This window comes from Entamoeba dispar, genomic scaffold (genome assembly GCF_000209125.1).
Source record: "Entamoeba dispar SAW760 scf_1105229459739 genomic scaffold, whole genome shotgun sequence".
In the NCBI taxonomy this organism is placed as follows: domain Eukaryota; phylum Evosea; order Mastigamoebida; family Endamoebidae; genus Entamoeba; species Entamoeba dispar.
The window spans coordinates 1-19350 of record NW_001853843.1 but is presented as its reverse complement, the minus strand read 5'-3'; the positions used below and the strand labels follow the sequence as shown (position 1 = coordinate 19350).

General features: G+C 23.5%; 9 protein-coding genes across 9 annotated transcripts, besides 39 other annotated features; 4 read left to right on the top strand and 5 right to left on the bottom strand.

Annotated features, from left to right (window-relative positions):
• Positions 1-499: 499 nt before the first annotated feature.
• Positions 500-1195, top strand: EDI_129860 (uncharacterized protein; the record flags this gene model as incomplete). The annotated part of the gene is made up of 1 exon (XM_001736348.1): positions 500-1195. One exon carries the CDS (start codon positions 500-502, stop codon positions 1193-1195), a length of 696 nt encoding a protein of 231 aa, XP_001736400.1.
• Positions 1144-1192: a microsatellite.
• Positions 1193-1317: a sequence feature (AT_rich).
• Positions 1318-1333: 16 nt separating this feature from the next.
• Positions 1334-2090, bottom strand: EDI_129850 (stromal cell-derived factor 2 precursor, putative; the record flags this gene model as incomplete). The annotated part of the gene is made up of 3 exons (XM_001736347.1): positions 1334-1444; positions 1499-1751; positions 1819-2090. 3 exons carry the CDS (start codon positions 2088-2090, stop codon positions 1334-1336), a joined length of 636 nt encoding a protein of 211 aa, XP_001736399.1.
• Positions 1460-1486: a sequence feature (AT_rich).
• A 230-nt stretch (positions 2091-2320) lies between the features above and the next one.
• Positions 2321-2385: a sequence feature (AT_rich).
• A 51-nt stretch (positions 2386-2436) lies between these two features.
• Positions 2437-2476: a sequence feature (AT_rich).
• A 51-nt stretch (positions 2477-2527) lies between these two features.
• Positions 2528-2698: a microsatellite.
• A 69-nt stretch (positions 2699-2767) lies between these two features.
• Positions 2768-3649, bottom strand: EDI_129840 (uncharacterized protein; the record flags this gene model as incomplete). Its single annotated transcript, XM_001736346.1, has 1 exon — positions 2768-3649. One exon carries the CDS (start codon positions 3647-3649, stop codon positions 2768-2770), a length of 882 nt encoding a protein of 293 aa, XP_001736398.1.
• Positions 3431-3488: a microsatellite.
• Positions 3650-3735: 86 nt separating the features above from the next.
• Positions 3736-3773: a microsatellite.
• A 127-nt stretch (positions 3774-3900) lies between these two features.
• Positions 3901-3937: a sequence feature (AT_rich).
• Positions 3938-3979: 42 nt separating this feature from the next.
• Positions 3980-4052: a sequence feature (AT_rich).
• An 8-nt stretch (positions 4053-4060) lies between these two features.
• Positions 4061-4081: a sequence feature (AT_rich).
• A 157-nt stretch (positions 4082-4238) lies between these two features.
• Positions 4239-4490: a sequence feature (AT_rich).
• An 87-nt stretch (positions 4491-4577) lies between these two features.
• Positions 4578-4665: a sequence feature (AT_rich).
• Positions 4666-4755: 90 nt separating this feature from the next.
• Positions 4756-4788: a sequence feature (AT_rich).
• A 60-nt stretch (positions 4789-4848) lies between these two features.
• On the top strand, positions 4849-6066 carry EDI_129830 (uncharacterized protein; the record flags this gene model as incomplete). The annotated part of the gene is made up of 3 exons (XM_001736345.1): positions 4849-5151; positions 5232-5515; positions 5592-6066. The coding sequence occupies 3 exons, from the start codon at positions 4849-4851 to the stop codon at positions 6064-6066; spliced, it is 1062 nt and encodes a 353-aa protein (XP_001736397.1).
• Positions 5157-5199: a sequence feature (AT_rich).
• Positions 5330-5366: a sequence feature (AT_rich).
• A 47-nt stretch (positions 6067-6113) lies between the features above and the next one.
• Positions 6114-6142: a sequence feature (AT_rich).
• Positions 6143-6187: 45 nt separating this feature from the next.
• Positions 6188-6226: a sequence feature (AT_rich).
• Positions 6227-6412: 186 nt separating this feature from the next.
• Positions 6413-7256, bottom strand: EDI_129820 (uncharacterized protein; the record flags this gene model as incomplete). Its single annotated transcript, XM_001736344.1, has 2 exons — positions 6413-6783; positions 7019-7256. The coding sequence occupies 2 exons, from the start codon at positions 7254-7256 to the stop codon at positions 6413-6415; spliced, it is 609 nt and encodes a 202-aa protein (XP_001736396.1).
• Positions 6554-6575: a sequence feature (AT_rich).
• Positions 6860-6987: a microsatellite.
• Positions 7050-7070: a sequence feature (AT_rich).
• Positions 7257-7471: 215 nt separating the features above from the next.
• Positions 7472-7517: a sequence feature (AT_rich).
• A 137-nt stretch (positions 7518-7654) lies between these two features.
• On the top strand, positions 7655-9998 carry EDI_129810 (DENN domain-containing protein 2D, putative; the record flags this gene model as incomplete). Its single annotated transcript, XM_001736343.1, has 3 exons — positions 7655-7706; positions 7818-8043; positions 8141-9998. 3 exons carry the CDS (start codon positions 7655-7657, stop codon positions 9996-9998), a joined length of 2136 nt encoding a protein of 711 aa, XP_001736395.1.
• Positions 8049-8076: a sequence feature (AT_rich).
• Positions 8164-8192: a sequence feature (AT_rich).
• Positions 9337-9365: a sequence feature (AT_rich).
• Positions 9998-10064: a sequence feature (AT_rich).
• Positions 10065-11306, bottom strand: EDI_129800 (ornithine decarboxylase, putative; the record flags this gene model as incomplete). Its single annotated transcript, XM_001736342.1, has 1 exon — positions 10065-11306. The coding sequence occupies one exon, from the start codon at positions 11304-11306 to the stop codon at positions 10065-10067; it is 1242 nt and encodes a 413-aa protein (XP_001736394.1).
• Positions 11305-11375: a sequence feature (AT_rich).
• Positions 11376-11462: 87 nt separating this feature from the next.
• Positions 11463-11608: a microsatellite.
• A 52-nt stretch (positions 11609-11660) lies between these two features.
• EDI_129790 (dual specificity protein phosphatase, putative) lies at positions 11661-12341 on the top strand (the record flags this gene model as incomplete). The annotated part of the gene is made up of 1 exon (XM_001736341.1): positions 11661-12341. One exon carries the CDS (start codon positions 11661-11663, stop codon positions 12339-12341), a length of 681 nt encoding a protein of 226 aa, XP_001736393.1.
• A 99-nt stretch (positions 12342-12440) lies between these two features.
• On the bottom strand, positions 12441-16562 carry EDI_129780 (uncharacterized protein; the record flags this gene model as incomplete). The annotated part of the gene is made up of 1 exon (XM_001736340.1): positions 12441-16562. One exon carries the CDS (start codon positions 16560-16562, stop codon positions 12441-12443), a length of 4122 nt encoding a protein of 1373 aa, XP_001736392.1.
• Positions 13116-13167: a sequence feature (AT_rich).
• Positions 14103-14123: a sequence feature (AT_rich).
• A 300-nt stretch (positions 16563-16862) lies between the features above and the next one.
• Positions 16863-16885: a sequence feature (AT_rich).
• A 683-nt stretch (positions 16886-17568) lies between these two features.
• Positions 17569-17753: a microsatellite.
• Positions 17754-17873: 120 nt separating this feature from the next.
• Positions 17874-17918: a sequence feature (AT_rich).
• A 165-nt stretch (positions 17919-18083) lies between these two features.
• Positions 18084-18105: a sequence feature (AT_rich).
• Positions 18106-18353: 248 nt separating this feature from the next.
• Positions 18354-18382: a sequence feature (AT_rich).
• Positions 18383-18417: 35 nt separating this feature from the next.
• Positions 18418-18453: a sequence feature (AT_rich).
• Positions 18454-18599: 146 nt separating this feature from the next.
• Positions 18600-18663: a sequence feature (AT_rich).
• A 250-nt stretch (positions 18664-18913) lies between these two features.
• Positions 18914-19073: a microsatellite.
• A 205-nt stretch (positions 19074-19278) lies between these two features.
• Positions 19279-19307: a sequence feature (AT_rich).
• Positions 19308-19350: the final 43 nt, after the last annotated feature.

The window sequence follows — 19350 nt, the reverse complement described above, 5'->3', positions numbered from 1 at the left end:
CTTAATGAAGTGAATAATAAAAATGAACTAAAAGTATTCCATAATATTAACATTCCACCAGCATCCTAACAAATTGATTATATTTTTTTTTGAGTACATAAAGGTATTACAAAAAAGTAACAAATATGTTCTAAATAGAATACTGTTTGAATAAAATTTTTTACAGATTGAGAAATAGCACTGTCATTTACTATTTATTGTGTTAAGTTAATAGACTAGTGTACTAATTAAGAAACTATTTTAGAAATTGGAAATTAAATTTTTTTCATACCAAAGAAATCATTCTTTAAAAGGATTTTTATCTTCTTTTTAATTTAGATACGATGAAAGGGAGATGTTCGTATGTTTTGGTTTTGACTCATTACTAAATTACTAAGATATCAATGTTTCTGTTACAAAAAAGAACAAAAACACAATAAAAAATGAAACATAAAAGAATAGAAAACCCTGAAAAAAGAGAATTGCTTTTTTATAGTTCGATATAAGCAAAGGAAGAAAAATGGAACACCATACTCGTGTCAAATTATATATGTGGGACTTTTGTCAATGTGATCCTAAAAGATGTTCTGGTAGAAAGTTAGTTCGACAAAAGCTAGTTAAAACATTACCCATTAATGCATCATTTCATGGTATTTGTTTAACTCCTGACTCATCTGCTTCTTTACTAACACCTGCAGATGCTGAAATTATTGCCAGAAATGGAGTTGCTGTTATTGATTGTAGTTGGAATGAATACTCTGCTGGAAGAGGGGTAAATGAAGTAAAACGATTAAAATATAGAAACGGTAGGTTTTTACCTTTTTTAATGGCAGGAAATCCAGTTAATTTTGGAAGACCATTCAAATTAAACTGTGCTGAAGCTCTTGCAGGTGCATTAGCAATTTGTGGATTTATGAAAGATGCACAATCCATTATGGAAGTCTTCGGATGGGGAGAGACATTCTTAAATATTAATAAGAAAGTTATCAAAGAATATACTCAATGTAAAACTTTAGAAGATGTTCTTAACATCCAAAAAGCATATACTGAAACTGACGAAAATATAAAAGAGAAAAGAGAACAAGAACGAGCTAAAATGTTTGATATTCCAGATAGTGATGAAGAGGGTGAAGAAGAATATTTTAATCCAAATAGAATGCCAATTGAAGAAGAAGATGATGACGATGAAAGTGAAGATGATGAAAATGATGATTAAATAAATTAAAATTAATTTTGTTTTATTGATTTTAAATTTCTATTTTCCTTTTTATTTAACATAAAATACTTTTATTTTTAAGAAAAGAATAAAAAAATTCTTAATTTATCTATAAATAATATCCTGAAAAGGTATGAATTATTTGGATGAAGCTGGTAAATAAAAACCTTCAGCAGCTTTCCATTTTGTATTTTCCGTTTTAGCAGCAATACCAGTAATTTCAAGTTGTCCAGATACAGGACCTCCATACTACATAATTAAGTCTTTTTTATTTTTAATTTTAATAAATAACTAATTACAAACTTTAGCATAGGGGTTACAATTTAAATACATGTTTGTATCACTATGCTTTAAACGTACATATCCATTCAAGTCCCAATACTGTCCTTTTTCAGATTCAACAATCCAAAAATCACCATGATCTCCAATACCATCATTTCCAAAACAACTTACTTCCTGTTGACCAGTAATTTCAGATAATTTTTTATGACTGTGTAAATTCTTTTTTGTTGCAACGTGTGTCAAAATTATTTGGTCACCATTTTTAATGACCTCTCTGTGCCATTAGTTTCTTAGTCATCTAAATGAAAAGATAGATTCTTGAAGTTCATAAAAAGACAAACCCTGATTTACATTTTTTATTAGCACATCTAATCGTCCACAATGATCCAACATCATCAAGATCTTGAAGTCCAGTAACAGCTTGTTGGCCTGACCCCATTCCATAAGTAACTAGAAGTGAATGTAACCTAGTTCCTGTCATCATGTGACGAAGTTTAAAAGTACTTCCATATGTCAAATATGTGTGGTCTTCTTCAATAACAAATTCACAATCATCTCCGTCACAATCTTGTGCCAAAACATAACTTATGAAGAGCAGGACAATAAGTTTCATTTTAATGTTTTTATAGTTTTTCTATCTTTTAAATAACATATTCTAAAATTAATGTTTTTTCTTTTTAAAATGATTATTTAAGTAGAACTTATATTCTATTCCTTTTTATTAAAAACATTATTACTTAGAGTTTCTACTTATCTTTTCTTGCAATATTTATTGTGTATCAGAAAGGGTATGCACTAGAAATTGTATTTGATAATTAGAATTCATAGCATATTTTTCTATGCTAAATTAAAAAAATTTATTTGTTTTAAAGTCAAACAAATTTCTTTTATTCTTTTAAATATTATTTGAGTCTTTGACTATAATTCATGTAATAACAAAAGAACTTTATATTGCTAAGAAATAATAAATTAAAATTTCATAACTTAAAAAAAATTAAAGAAGCAGCAATTTCATTAATATTTAATTCACAAAAAATTATAATCATTTTTAATAAAATTGAAATAAAACAATGAAAGATAATAAAAGAAACAAATTAACAAATAATTTAAAATATTATAATTTAATAAATAAATTATAATATTAAAAAAGAAATTTATAATAATATTTATTATAAATTAAAATATTTTAAATAATAAAAAAAATAATAATAATATAAAATATACCAATAATAATAGTTTAATTAAACCAAAAGGATAATTTAACTAGAATTGATGTAATAAAAAAAGGAGTTAGACGTGTTTAGAATGACAATCAGATTCATCACAAGAATTCGATGATAAATTTTGACTTGAATTTGAAATACTAGATTTATCAGGAGGTATTGAATCATTAACAAGTGATTCTTGAAGAGATTTTGTTACTTCGTCAATTGAAAGATGAATAATTTTATTCTTACCACCAAATAATTTAATGTTTTCATAGAATAGAACACCTTCATTAATAATTTCTTTTTTATTCCATTCTTTTTTTAAATGAATAGATTCAATGACTCTACGTTCTGGCATATAATCTTTTTCTGGTTTCTTTTTTACTTCTTCTTTAAATTGAAATCCAAAGAAATTTTTAATAATATCAAGTAATCCATTATCAATATTTGTTGATGTAATAATTCTTTTTGCTCTTTTTAAATTAGTTCCTACTGGAAAATCAATTTTTTCAATATTATCTTCAACTTCTTTACGAGATAATAAAATTTTATCTTCAAATCCAACTTCAACAATTTTTAATTTTTGATGTTTACCATCTTTTTGTAATTTGCTTAATGTAATATAACATCCTAAATAATACAGTATCATTAATAAAAACCCTTCATTTCCATAATCATTTCTATTTGCATTTACTCTATTATTTCTTTTTCTTTCTTTTGATTTAAATTCTCCAAGAATTTCATCTTCTTTTTCCTTTTTTTTTGTTATTTTTTTATTTTTTTTCTCTTCACTTTTCCTTTTTGGTTTAATTATATGAACCCTTTCTTCTTCTCCAATCCTTTCTAATTCTTCAATAAAATTAGTCGCATCTTCTTCAATTTCATCTTCAATTATATCTTCTAAATCCATTTCTATACTACTACCAAGTTGCTTAAATAATTTACCATCTAGTAAACCTGCCATCTTATCCAATTTTTATTTTTTTAGTTCCTTTTTTATAGTTTTTGAGTGTAGTTTTAATTTCATACTCCCGATTTCATCCAATCCTGTTCTTCTATTTTTTCTTTTTTTTTATTTTTTTCGTTTTAATCCAAAGAAGAACTTCTGATGATTTTGAACAATTAAGGCAGAATTTCATTATCTTTTTTCACTTTTATTGTTATAAAATTCATCATTGAATTATTTTTTATCAGAAGAAACTGACCTTTCTTTGCTTTTTTTTTATTTATATTATTTTCAAATTATTATTATGAGGAGGTAGATTTAGAATTCTAAAGAATTCTTTTTCAAAAGTATAAATTAATCAATAATAAAATAATATTACTTATAGTTTTGATTAAAATGGTTTATATTTTAATTAATTTTAGTCGCAGGAATATTATAAATTATATTTTTGGTTCAAGACATGTGTTCTATTTTGAATGGCATTGTTGTTTTTGAAATGACATTAATAAATACATCTTTTCAAATTAATAACTAATGATGTCTACAAATGGAAAATATAACAAAACCTTATTTTAATGATATGAAAATTCTTTTACTGATTGATATCTATTTATTAATAAAATAATAAAATTTATAAAAATTATTAATTTTAGAATAATTATAGTAAAAATTAAATAAAACTATATTTAAAATTTTTTATTAAAAATTTATCATTTCCTATAAGTAATTTAAAAAACAAAAATTTTGTATTCTTTGTTATAAAAAAAGAAACATTTGAAAGACAAACAAAATATCTAATTTATTTTTTAGTTTTAGTTTATACATTTTTATAAATATTAAATTAAATAATTCATTTATTCTTATGAACTATTTGTACAGTTTAATAAAATAGCCATACACAAAGTTTAAAAAGGTTATAAAGAATAATAGTTAGTTAAAATACTAGAAAAATATACTTTAAATATGATTTTAAACAAAAAACTTTTATTTTTAATATATTTTTTTATAAATTTTTAAATTATATAATATAAAATGTTACCATTCAAAATGTCTCATAAACAGTAGATATTTAACAGTCTCAATCATTATATTATTATTGAAGAAAAGTAAAAGACTCTTTAACGAATTAAAATCATTAAATTATAATTTTAATAATTGTTTACATGAAAAAAAGGGAAAGTTCTTTTGAGAAATGAAACTAAAAAACTATTTTTTAAATGCCAACTTTCAAATTAAGTGAAATAATTGAATTAACTATAAGTGAAAATATTGTTCCACCACTACCATTTAAAATGAAAGCTGTTTCTGATTTTATGGAAATTAGTCCATATGCACCTAGTGCTCTTGCTGAACAATGTTTAATATGGATAAAAAAATATAAGAATAAAGAAGCTGATCAAATGCAAATGTTTAATATGTTATGTTTAATGGACTATGTGTGTAAAAGGAATGTATCTTTTCGGTGTCATCTAAAGGATTTTAGTATTGTTCATTGTTTTAAATCTCTAGCAAAAATCAAAGTTTGTTTTTAATTATTTTTTTTTTCTTAATAAATAAGAAATAAAAAAGAAGAAGGAAATATGTCTATCTTATATATTAGAAAATGGATAAAAATTACTCAAATTCCGTTGTTAACAAAGCAAGGTCATTGATAAAAAATTGGGGAGAAAAATATAATGAACTTATTGAAATGAAAGCAATTTATTTAAAATATACAGAAAATATAAAAATAAATGAAGAATCTGTTAATAACATTACAAATGTCCCAAAAGAACTTATTGAACTAAAACCTCAAATAGAAAAAAATATTTTAGAATGTGAAAAAGTAAATGGGATAAATGCCAATTCATTATCTTTACTTGAAGAAATAAGAAGTCTATTATTGTTTGTTATATTTTTATTTTAATTTCTTTAAGTTATCAAAAAAGAAGAAGAATAATTGAATACTAATAAAACAAAGACAATTTAAAAGTGGATTACTATTATTAAATGGAAAATATTTAGAAGATTATCATGAATATATGAAGTGCATTGCATTATTAAATAAGCTTCAAACTAATTATGAAAGTCAATTAATGAAAATTCAAGACGAAGATGAGAAAACTCTATTAAAAAGGAAAGAAGTTCCAAAAATGAAAGGACTTGTTCTTATTCCAAAATTTGTAGAAGAAAGAGAAAAACAAAGAAAAAAAAGAGAAATAAATCATCCATTAATTTCTCAACCTCTAAGTGGAAATACAACTCCTCGTTCAAAAAAAGAAGTTTCATTACTACCTTTAAACCAAACCGATTTTCATACCAGAAAACGAGCTTCAACAATATCTGATATTTCAACAAAAAGTAAAATAAAACAAAATGAACCATTTGAAGATTTTGTTCTTTCTGAAAGTCATATCAATTTGAATTCTTTTAAAAGTAAATATTCTCAACCTTAAGTATAGAGAAAAGCCCATGAATATAAAAAGAACTATTATACTTAATGATATTATTATTCATTAATTTATTTTTATTGAATAATCTTTTTCAAACAAAACAAATTGTATTTAACTTACAGACTTTTTAAAAAAAAAAGAAAATACAAAATTAAATAAAAATCAAAATAGTTTAAAGAATGAGGTTTCAATATCTTTTTTATTAAACAAAAAAAGAAGAAATAAATCAACAATTTATAATAAAAACAAAGTATAACCCAAAAATAGAACATTTGAAATTATTTATAACAAACATTCAATTAAATAAAGAAGAGATTGTTTTGATTGAACGAATTTTTGTAAAAAAATGTCATAAATGAGATAAAAGAATAGAACTAGAATAACAAATTTTTTGATAAAAATACTTTTGTCGTTCAAGAATATCACGAGTGGTAATGATAAAATCATAACTCTTTCGATCATTCTTTTTAAATGGAATTTCATGATAAAGTAAATTTAATAATTTTATATTAGTTTCAATTTGTCTAGACAAAACATCGATACTATTAAATAAATCTTCTTTGATTTTATCTTTTTCAAATAAAATTTCTTTTGTAGGTATTGATTTTTCATCACATAATCTGTAATATCCACGATAATGAAATACATCTTTTCCTGATTCTATTGATGAACAATGATTTAAAGCATCAAGAATACATTTTTTCCAATTTGGTTTTTGAACTAACAAATAAATATTTAACATTTTGTAAAAAAGAGAGTATGATTAAAAGAGATAATATGATTTTGTAATATCTAAAGAAATAAAAGAAAGAAGAATTAAAATAAAAGAATAAGATATCAAAAAAAAAATAATAATGATAATAAAGAAATAATACTTTTAAGATTCAAACTTTGAATTCAAAAGTCTCAAAAAAATAAAAATAATTTAAAACTTTTAAAATAATTAATACCAAACATAATTTGATTTTTCCTAAGATATTCCAATGATTTTTAATAAATAAATAAATGTCTTTTTTTAAAGAGAAATAATCATTCATTGGATGTAACTTTTTTAAAGAACGTAATATTAATATACATAATTTCGTTGTTTTTAATTTATTTTCTTTTAATAATGTAACTTCTTGTTCACAAATACAACATAAGCACCTAGGACTTATTTCTTCATTACCTCTTCCAGGTTCAGGTGTTTGCATTGAAAATACTTCTTTTAAATCTTTTCAAGTTTTATTTTTAACTTCTTCTTTGATACTTCTTATCAAATCCTTTTTATTTTTTTTTCTCTCGTTTTCGGTGTTTTTTTTTTTGTTGTTTCCTTCACTACTGAAACTAATTTAATAATGAAGAAATGTACGTATTCATTTTTTTCTCTAATATTGTTAAATATTCCTTTTGAATTTCTTTTTTAACGTTTAATAAAATAATGTTATATAAAACATTAAATATTTTTTTATTATGTATGGAATTCATTTTAAAGAATTTTAAAAGAAATTACATATTTTTGTTGATTGAAAATTCAATATATTTTTACGTTGAAACTACTTTTTCTTGTGAATAAGATCTCATTTTTGATAGTTATAAAGAAGTTATTTAAATGAAGTGCACTAAAGTTATTGACTACGTTATTCATTTCAAAAGAGCAAATAGTTTTGTTTTTATTGATTATTTTAAAATTGACCAAATTAAGAAATGAGGAGTTCTAAAGAAGTTCTCCCAAATAAAAACAATAATAAAAGAGTAATTACTAATAAAAGTAGTTGAAAAACCAAAGAATATAGTTAATTTTAAAGCACCAAGAGTTGATGATCAAGATAATATTATTTTTGAATTTTGTTATCCTGAAGCTGTAGTTGGAAAGCAAAAAGAACGACTTGAAAATTTTTCATTTGTTTTAACTGGAATAGATGGAATGAGAAAATATTGTTATTGTAGAAGAAAAATTCATACTAATGACTCAGAGTGTATTTGTATTGTATCACAAAAGTTTGTATTATATTATTATTATAATATATATTACTTCTTTGTTTATTACTAAAATATTCTTTTACTTTCTAATTATTTCATACTCTTATTATTTTAGTGCATCTTTTGCTTTTTATGAACAAATTTTAAATTTATTTGAAAAATATTTACCAAAAGTGGATGCTGTAGAACAACTTGCATCTGCTTTATTAGAACAATCATTTCCTTTTCCAGGAGAACAAATTCATAATAGTGACCCAGCAAAAAGATTAATTAATTATTCTATAGTTAGACCAATTAATGACACTTTTACAAATACTAAATTAGTTTCTACTGCAACACTAATTAATAAATTTGGAGCATCTGAAGTTATTGATATTTTAAGTCATATGATGTTAGAACGAAAATTTTTATTTGTGTCAGATTATTTAATGACCCTTTCTAATACAATTTCATCATTTATCACATTAATGTCACCATTTGTATGGCAACATGTTTTAATTCCATTATTACCTAAAAGTCTTGTGACATATTGTGCAGCACCAATGCCATTTGTAATTGGGTGTTTACGAACTTTATATCCAGAAATTCAAAATGAATGTGGGGATATTTCTGATGTTTTTATTATTGATATAGATAATGGAAATTATATAAATAAACCAAGTTTTCCAATGCTTCTTGTTTCTGATACAAGTATTGGGCTTCGTAACATTTTATCAAATATTGTAAGTAAAGAACCAAAACCAGAAGATGATACAGTTGTACGAGCACAAGTTCTTAAATTTTTTCAAAGATTATTTTTAAATTATCAAAAATGTTTTAAAGAAGTTAAACCAACTGAAGAAGATAAAAACAATCCTCGATTTAAACCAATTCAATTTAAGTGGTCAAAATTTATTAAAAAATTAGATCCTGATAATGAAGCTTTTATAACTGAATTTCAACAATCTCAAATGCTTGATATGTTTATTGAAGAACGTGAAAATATGTTAATTAATAATCAAAGTTTACTTACTAAATGCCCTTTACTTGTTAATAGTATTACTGCTATTCCAGAAGCAACGACTTGTCATTGGAAAGTATTAACTGATTATTTTCCAACTCCAACATCAGAACAAAAAATTTGTTTCTTCTGTAAACAAAGTATTTTAACAAACATGCCATGTTCTTTATGGGAAGGTAAACCAATTCATTCTAAATGTTATAGATGTCAGTCTTGTTTTAAAGTAATTGTTGGAGATAGAGAAAGTATTGACCATCGTTGTATTTATTGTGTAAGTAAAAATCTTCCCATTCAAATACATACTGAAAAAGATTATTTAAATCATTTTAATAATAAATTAGTTAAAACAGCTTTTGCTATGAAAAGATGGAAAAGAGAAATTAAACAAACTGTTAGTATTGGTAATTATATTAAAAAATCAGATGACTTTAGTTCTTCTGAGAATTTAGATGAAATGGAAATATCAGAACCTATTGACTTTCATTCTGTTAAAGTAGATATTAAATTTGATCTTTCAAAACCTGCACCTCCACTTCCTTCTAAAAAAGAATCTACTCAAATTCGTAGTAGATCTTCTTCAGATAATGGTATAATTTCTCAAAAATCTCTTTCACATTCTACTCCAAATGTTTCAAAACCAACAGTACCTCCTAAACCACTTACTATGAGTACTGAAAAAATTAAATCAAATAAAGAACGTCCTACTCTTCCTAAAAAATCAATAAAACAAATAGCAATAGAACCAATTGAAGTTCCTTTTAATTCTTCACATTCAAAAGAAGATAAGAAAAAACCAGAATTACCTAAGAAAACAACAACATTAAATGGAAACACATTAAGTAAAGTTAATACTCTTCAATCTTCAAATGGAAATTCTTCATTATCAAAGAAAAGTCCTAATGAAAAAACAAAAAGTAGACAAAATGGTGGAGGCGTTGCTCGGTTAGCAGGAATGTATGAAAATATGAATTGAATTTATTTCAAAATAATTAATGAATTAATTTATTAATATTTTATCAATAAAGTATTAAATAAAAATCTAAGCATAATGTAGAATACCATTTAATGATGGAACTGAATTACATTCAATTGATTTAGGAATTTCAATAGTTTTTGTTGTTTGTGATGGTAAAGTATATATAATATGATTTCTTTCTTCGAACCCATTAAAGTTAGTTGCCATAGAAATAGTATAAGCACCCATATTAGGGAATAATAACCAATCTTTTCCTGGTTCCATTTCTGGTAAATCTTGAATTGCTACTTTATCACTCCCATTACAAGAAGGTCCATAAATAATACTTTCATACATTTTAGTATTTTCATTGATTATTTGTGTAACACATTCACAAATTTTTTGTTTTTCAAACCAGATACAACATCCAAAACTTCCATGTAAACCATCACCTGAAGTATATTCAATTTGTTTTTTTTCATTATGTATTCTTACTCTTTTACCATGTAAAGAACAAACAAGATGAAACACATTAGACGCTAGATATCTTCCAGGTTCTGCAATAAATCTTGTTCCTTCTGGAAATTCTAATTCTTTTATTGTTTTTTCAATTGTTGTTGCAAATTCTTCAAATGGTGCAATTTGACTAAATCCACCTCCAATATCAATTAAATATGGTTTCATTCCAAACTGTTCTGCCAACGTAACAACATTTCGTGCTTTGGTTAATGCTTTAGTAAAAATTTGACTATTATGAGAATCACTTCCAACATGAAAATGAACTCCATCTAAATTTAATCCTTTGTCTTTAATCTCTTTTAATACTATTTCAACTTCATTATCATGAAGTCCAAATTTCTCTCCAAATACATGACCCGCTGATGTATCATTTTCCATAATTCTTATCATTACCCCCATTTCTGGTGCATATTTTGCAATTTTTTGAACTTCATCAATTGAATCTACAATTGTATGGCGAATTCCTAAATGACTTGCTTCAATTAATTGATTATATGGTTTAAAAGTTTGTGAGTACGTAATGTCTTCAGGACTAAATCCAAGATCTAATACTTCTTTTATTTCATTCAATGATGCACAATCAAAACCACATCCTAAATTACCTAGAAGCTTAACTAAATGAGGCTCAGGATTACATTTAACAGCAAAACAAGGTCTAACTGTTGGCATGTTCTTTTTCCATCTCTCAACAGCTTTTTCAGCTCCTTTAGTATCAAAAATCCAAAAACCCAGTGGTTGATTTTCTGGTTTAAATTGGTTGATAAGACTAAGAGCGAATTCTTTAACTTCTAGAGATGTTTGTTGCATTATTTAATAATTTAATATGTTTGTTAGTTGAAAAATTTCTTTAAATGTTTCTTTAAATTAAAAAAAAAAGATGATAACAGATTAATTTAGTATCTTCGACTTGTCTATTTGCTTCCTTCATTTCTCAAATTATGTTAACAGAACGCGATCGATTCTTCTTATTTCTTTTGCTTTATTAATAAACTATTTTGTCTAATTTTTTTTTTCTTAAATGAAATCGAATTTGATTTCTTTTATTTAAATATCTTTTTCTTTATTTTTATAATTTTGATATATATTACAGTATTTATTTTCATTTTATTAGTTTCATTTGTTAAAAAAAGAATGAACTCAGAATGAAGTTTATAGTTTTTCATGGGAAATCAAGAAGCAAAGCAACGTGTCGATAACATAGAACTTCCTCTCAAAGAGGGGGTTGTTAGTACAATTATTGAAAATGAATTATTCCTCACTGGAAAAAAAGGTGCATTACTTAGTGATACATATGAAATCAATCATATTAAAGCCTTAGTAGTTGTATGTCCAGAACAATATGAATATCCAATTAATAAAGAAGAAATAGAGATATTAAAATTACCAGTTGTAGATTCATATAATTTTCCTTTAAGAGATTATTTAGAAAAAGTATATGAATTCATTGATTCACAAATAACACAACACCATCCAGTATTAGTTCATTGTGATTTTGGTGTTTCACGATCTGCTTCTGTGGTTATTGCTTATTTAATTAGAAAATACCAAATGTCTTTAAAAGTTGCTTTTCAATATGTCTCTGATAGAAGGCATATTGTTTGTCCAAATCCTGCATTTATTATGCAGTTATATGAATGGCAAAGAAAATATCATTCATGTATTGGAAGTGATATTGATGCATTATATATTAAACAGTTACTTTCAGTGTCTTCATTATTATATAGAGATATTCCTTCTAAATCATTATGGAATGCATTTATTGATTCAAATTTTGATTTTGCTGATGCATTAAAATCATTAAGAAAACAATTAGCATCAAGAGATTTATCAATGGAATTTTAAAGATAATAGAAAAGAAAAAAAATGATATTAAAGTTTTTATTAATTTCTTTAGTTTATAACTCTTAAATAAAAATGAAGAAAGAAAAGATGAAATTAAGATTATTCATATTGATTAAATACATTTTGTATCTTCCAAATAAAATCAATAAAAGTTATTGGTTGTGAGGATGAATTAATTGATGAGATAATTTTTATTCTCTTTAAAAATGAATTGCTTTCAATACTTTTTTGTAATTTCGAATTAATTCCTTTATACAATGCAATTACTGTCTCTCTTATATATATTCCAAGATGATTAATAAAGCAGAAATTATTGTTTTGAAGAGGTCCCCATCCTTTATACTTCTTTGCATATATTTGAATTTTATATATCCCTTTAAGATGTGGTTGAATAATAATAGCTATTTGACAATTACATTCTCCAAGGACATTAGGATCAAATTCTATTTCTGTAAAGAATATATTTATAAGTTGGTTTAATATTAATTCTTTATCATTCTTATTTTGAATTGGTATTTTACTAATATCACTAATAATAACTTCTCTAATTGTATCACTATATTGAATAACATCACATTTATATTTTATTAATAATGGATTTTGTTTACCAACAATTGTTTCTTCTCCTTTAACTTGTTTTCCAAGAGCATTTTTAACTTCTTCAAAAGCTTCTGTAGATTCTTCATTACAAATAATATCTTCTTTAGTTTTTCTATTACCTACATTAAATAACCAAAACAAATATAATTCTTTTGAATATAAAGTATCTAATTCATTAATTTTATTTTCTAAATCTTTTTCAATTATATTTATTTGTTTATAATTTGATTCTGATATATTAAATATAGACATTAATAGTTTTGTTATTTCTATTTGGTCTGTATTTATCTTTTTAATAACTTTAGAATGTCTGTTTGTTTTTTGTTCTGTTAGTGGTTGAAAAAGTGATGTTTCATGTATTTTACTTATTTTGTTCTCATTTTCTAAGAAGATTTTTTCTCTAATATTTGATATTTCTTGAGACTCTTCAGTTTTTATTCCTTTACATAATTCATTATACTCTTTTATTATTTCATTCACGTTTTCGTCTAACCATCTTTCTTTTTCTTTTTCTATAGGAACATAAAATAATAAGTCTTGTTTTTTTTCAGTATATAATACGCTTTCTTGAACAGTAGACTTTGTTTGATTTAAAACGTTATTACTATAACTTAACCCATTATTGTTTTCTTCAATTTCAAAAGTACATTTACCAAATGCATCCCTCATTTCAATAATAACACTCATATTCCTTTCATCTTTTATCCATACACTAAAGACTTTTCCTTCTTTCATAAAGTTAAGAACATTTTCCTTCATTCTTCGTTTATACTTATCATTTTCTATTAAATTTCCATACCGCCTTAATGAACTAATAAAGATTTTTGATGCTTCACCATCTCCATATAATTGTGTTATATTAATTCTTGTTTCATTTAATTCTTCTAAGTAATGGAATAGTTTTTTTAGAGTTGTAATATCCATAATTTGAAATATAGATGATGAAGTAAATCCAATTACCATTAAAGACATAATGATTCTTTGTTTATTTTCTATTAAAGTTGTTTTAATAGATTCTTCTAATGATAATTTGAATATTTCATTAAGTAAATCATTAGGAATATTTTTAGCATTTCTTCCAATAAACTCAAGTGTAAGTCCAAAGTTAAGACATATCTCTTTCCTATTCTTTGATTTTTCTGCTAAATCACATTCTCCAAGAATATTATTAAATAATAATAACGCATGATCTTTTAAAATTTTAATTTCTTTTTCAACTTTTTGATTCCTTTGATATTGTAAGTGATTTATAGTTTGAGATATTTGAACAAATAATCGAGCTGCTATCCACACAGTAGTAATATGAGAAGATTTTGTTATTATAATATGTGTAGCAGATAATATTACTTTAACCATTTGTTGATAATATTCAATTAGTCCATTAGAATATTCAGGAATTATTAATTGCTCTAATTCTAAGAAATTATTTAATAATGAAAGAATTTTAATTGAAGCATTTGTTGTAGAATTAAACAATCGTTTATCAATTGGAACTAAATCATTTCCTAAATTTCCATGTGTAAGATTTGATAAGAATACATGTGTTTTTTGTGTTTTAGTGTAGTCATAAAGTTGTTGTATTTTATTTAGAATTAGAGGTATTAATGGGAGATAATTTAAATTGAGCTGACAAAAGAGAGAATAACATTTTTCAAGAGAAGTAAATAACAATTCATCTGGAATAATAGAAAGAAGATCTTTTAATATTGCAATAATTTCATTAGGACAATAAGAACTTTCATAAAGTTCAACTAATGATTGAATATTCATTGTTTGTATATAATTATCTTGTAGTGATAATGAGTTAAAAATGATTGGAATAAAGAGTTCTGTGATATTAATTATTTTTTTGTTTGAAATTCTTTCTGATTTATTTAATATAGTGATTGTTTGATTTACTAATAAATGAATATTTCTTCTTATGAGTATATTTGAATAATTTTCTTTTGAAGAAAGGAGTTTTGTAAATATTCTAAAAATAAAAATAATATCTTCGTCTTGCCAATGGTCAAATGTTTTTATCATCTCTGAATAATATCTACTTGTATAATAAGAACAGTACCCTGTTTCAAACATTTTAAATTTTGTGTCATTTTCTTTTGTACTATTATAAACAATTTCGTATTCTGGAGATACTAATGAAATAATTGCAGGAGTTGTTGTATTAGAAGTACAATATAATTTATCAGTTATTGTTCTAACTAAATGTCCATAAACTTTAGCAATACCATTTAAAACACCTGGAATGCACCAATAATCTTGTAATAAATTTTTTAGTGATTGTGTATTATTCAGCCACATATCTTCATCTTTAGAATATAATTTCATCCACGTAAATAAAGTAGAAATGATAATATCAAATGTATTATTTTCCAATGATAATGAAAATGCACTTGATGTAAATCTTACTTTAGTATGTTTATCAACTTTTTGATTTTGAACTCCATTTTTTAATAATGAAAGATAATTATCTACTACAATTAATGTTAGTGGAATCACTGATGATCTAGAACTAATACTTATAGACCATATACATGAAGATAAAAAAGCTAAGACATTCGATAAAAATTTTCTTGATTCTTCAAGAGAATATTCTCGATAAATTATTAAAGATTTAAGTTCATCTACATAGAACGTTTGTAGGGATTTTAACTCTTCTTTTGGTAATGAATTTGTCATTGTTTCTACATTAGGTCCAAAGAATATCATAAAATACCATTTAAGAGATGGTCGAACTTCTTCATTAAATTCATTTGGGTTCCACTTCATATTTAAAATACTATGAAAAATAACTTTAAAGACTTGAGAAAAGTAAGGAGATGAGTACATAGTACAAAATCGAGTAGGATTAATCAAAAAGATTTTTAAGAATAATATTGTTATTTTCTTATTTGGTTCTGATAAGTATTTTAAATAAAATGATTTATCAATGTAGGATTTTACATCTGATGTGATAGTTGGAAATATCACACACAATACATTTCTTAACAAAACTAATAAATTCGAAAAATTATTTTCTTTTTCAAAACTCTGAGACAATGTTTCTGTTAACATATATACAGCCTCTTCTAATCGTCTATTCAAATCCTTACTTTTATTAAGAGAACTGTCATATCTAAAATTAGTACCTTGAAGAATGTTAGTCTCATGAGAATTAAATGCTGGAAAATCAATAATGGAAATGATTAATTGAACAAATCTAAGATCATTACACTTAACACTTTTCAGATAATCTAATGACAGTTGTAATGCTATTTTCCTCACTTCAAATTCCATAAATACACAAAGACAGTCTTCAATAAATAATTGAAAAGGATTATGTTGGTTAAAATATTGTGAAGGAGAAGAGGTTTGTGTTTCATTATCATAAATTATTCCAATAAGAGTGAGTAGAGATGGTACATCTTGTACCCGAATTTTGTTAGAGTCATTGTTTAAACACAATTGTAAATATCTTTCAAGTTCAACAATTAGCGTTTGATATTTTTCTTGTTTAACAAGATTTTCTTTGAATTGGTCTGAGATTGGTGTTCGTTGGATAGTTTCTTTAAATGACCTAATCTTTGACTCAATTGTACGTTCAGAAAGAAACGGATACGACCGATTTGTAAAAAGAAACATTAATTATTTAATTTCAAGTTTAATAACAATTTTCACCTCAATTTATGGTTATTGTTCTATAGAAATAAAGAAAAAAGAAAAAAAAGGAAAAATAAGACATAAAGTAGTGTATCAGAATGATGAGAATAATAAGAAATTACAATATCATAGAATGAATGATGAGATACAGCCACAGCAATCAGTGATATGTTTAATTAATATGTTTAATATTGTTTTTGTATTTTTGAAATGAACGAAAATTTGAAGAAACAGGGAGAATGAAAAAAAAATTGATGTGAGAAAATAAAAGATGAACAAATCATTTATTAATAAATATAATTTATCTTCTCATTAATTGTAGTTTATTCATTTGTCTTTCAGTTTTATTCTGATTGGTATATTACCATATGTTTTAATAATTCATTGAATCTTTAACAATAAAATATCATTTATTTTAAGAGTATTTATTTGTGAATGACATTCATTCTTATTAATTCATACCTAGCCTAATTTCATGATTTATTCTGTTCATTCATACAATGAAAATAAACTAATTTTCTAGTAATATCTGAATCATTCTTTCTTCTTTTTGTATCTTTATAACTATTTAATTTAGTGATAGAACATCTTCTATTTCAAATAACATATTTACATTGAAGATTTTCTTACTTCAAACACGTTAAATAACTGTTTATTATCACATTAATATACAACGTTTTCATTCATTAACCAATCGTGGTTTACTCTTTATATCTGTTTAACACTCGTCATGACTTTGTCAGTTATTTTACTTTTATAAATGATGAGGTTTATTATTTTATCATTTCAACACGGTTCTGAGCATTATTTGAGATCTTAATTGTTATTTTCATCATTTCTAACAAAATCATCACTAATAATCATTTTATCTACTCTTACAGTCTAACCATCACAATAAAATACAATATGAAGAATGTATAATAAAGATAGAAGAAACCAAAATAAATATTAATAATATGATAAGAATGATATGTCATTTCCAAAACAAAAAATAAAATAATGATGAACAAGAAGAAATAAAATAAAAAAATATGATTAGTGTGATGATAAAAAGATAAGTGATAGAATAATGTAATTAGTTAATTGATGAGTACTATACCGTTTAAAATGAAGTAAAAGAAGAAGAATAAGAAAAACTAAAATAAGAAGAAAATAAATAATCAAATAGAATGACAGTGTTAAAATTATAAGAACAAATGTTTAATTTCATATTTCAAATGCATAGATTGACGAACAAATAATCAATAAATGAAATATCATAATCAATAAGAAATCTTATCAAATAGAATTACGTATTAATTTAATTTAACATAGATAAATGATATATTATTTAATAATGTTAAACAAGAAAAGAGAGTTCTTGTTAAAAAATCATAAAATGTATATAGAACATAATTATAAATTATTATTACATGACAAATAAGTTATTGTTTAAAAAAGTACAGTAGGACATCTAAATATAAAACATATTGAATAATAAATACATTATATTGACGGTATTTCATTATTTAATTTATTAAATTTACAACACTTATGAAAGGCGTTTTTATATATGTCATCATTATTTTTCAATTGAGGTTAAACACATAATAAACTGAATGAAACACAACAATATAGATTTAAATAAAAAAAACATTGTTACTCACAAACTTTATTAGCACTCACATTGTTCTGTATTATTAACGTTATTGTGACAATTGTTTTGATTCCATGAAGTGTTTCTAATAAATCATTAATAAATTTAAATACCGAATAAAGTGTTTATATGAATACTAATAATAAATATTATTTGAATATTTTTTGTGTACTGTTGTTTATGATAAGTAGTTAATTGAAGAATAATAAATTTAGTTAAATAAATATTAATAAAAAAGTAATTCAAAACTTCAAAATAATAATTAGTTTTGATAATAAGAATGAACCTAATTAAATATGATTAATAACAATATGTATATCTATGTTTTTACATGTTTAATAATGTATATAAAAGCTATTATTATATCAATTAATGTTATTGACTATTTTTGTTTTATTGTAATTAATATCAATTTAAATATTTTGAGAATATAAACAATAAATAATACAGTAGCAGTAATAAACATTCACTAACAAATGTTGTAATATTACTTTCAAAGAAGACAATAAACAAAAGAATTAAAGAGTGATATTTTTATCATTATCAATCAAAATCATAAAAGTTATCTTAAATGAAATTAGAATGTGATTATACTCAAAATAATATGGTAAATTGATATGCTATATAATAAAAACTTAATATATCCATTGAATGAATTGGTAATACAACATATTGAATTAAAAGATTTTTTGAATGTTAAAAATTAGATCAAAATTAAAAGAACAATAAGATTCAAACAAATAATGAGTGTTTTATTATCAATAAACATAGATAATTAATCAAACAAATATAATACTTAATAATACAAAGAAGAAAGAAAGTAAAAATAATCATAAAAAATTAAAGAAATAACAAAATATATAATTCTCAATACAATGAAACAATAATGTAATATGAATTGAAAACGATATGAAATAGGAAAAATGATGAAAATAAGTAAGAACGAAATTTAGAAGAGATTATATAAACTATGTAGTGAAAGAATTAATAAAAATGAATCTAATGCAATGTATTAAATTATAAAAATAAGAATTACCATCATATACTAATAAATGTCTAAAGAATAAATTTAATAAAATATAAATTAAAATGGAAATAAATATGTAAGAGTCATCTGATAAAAAAACATGAGTA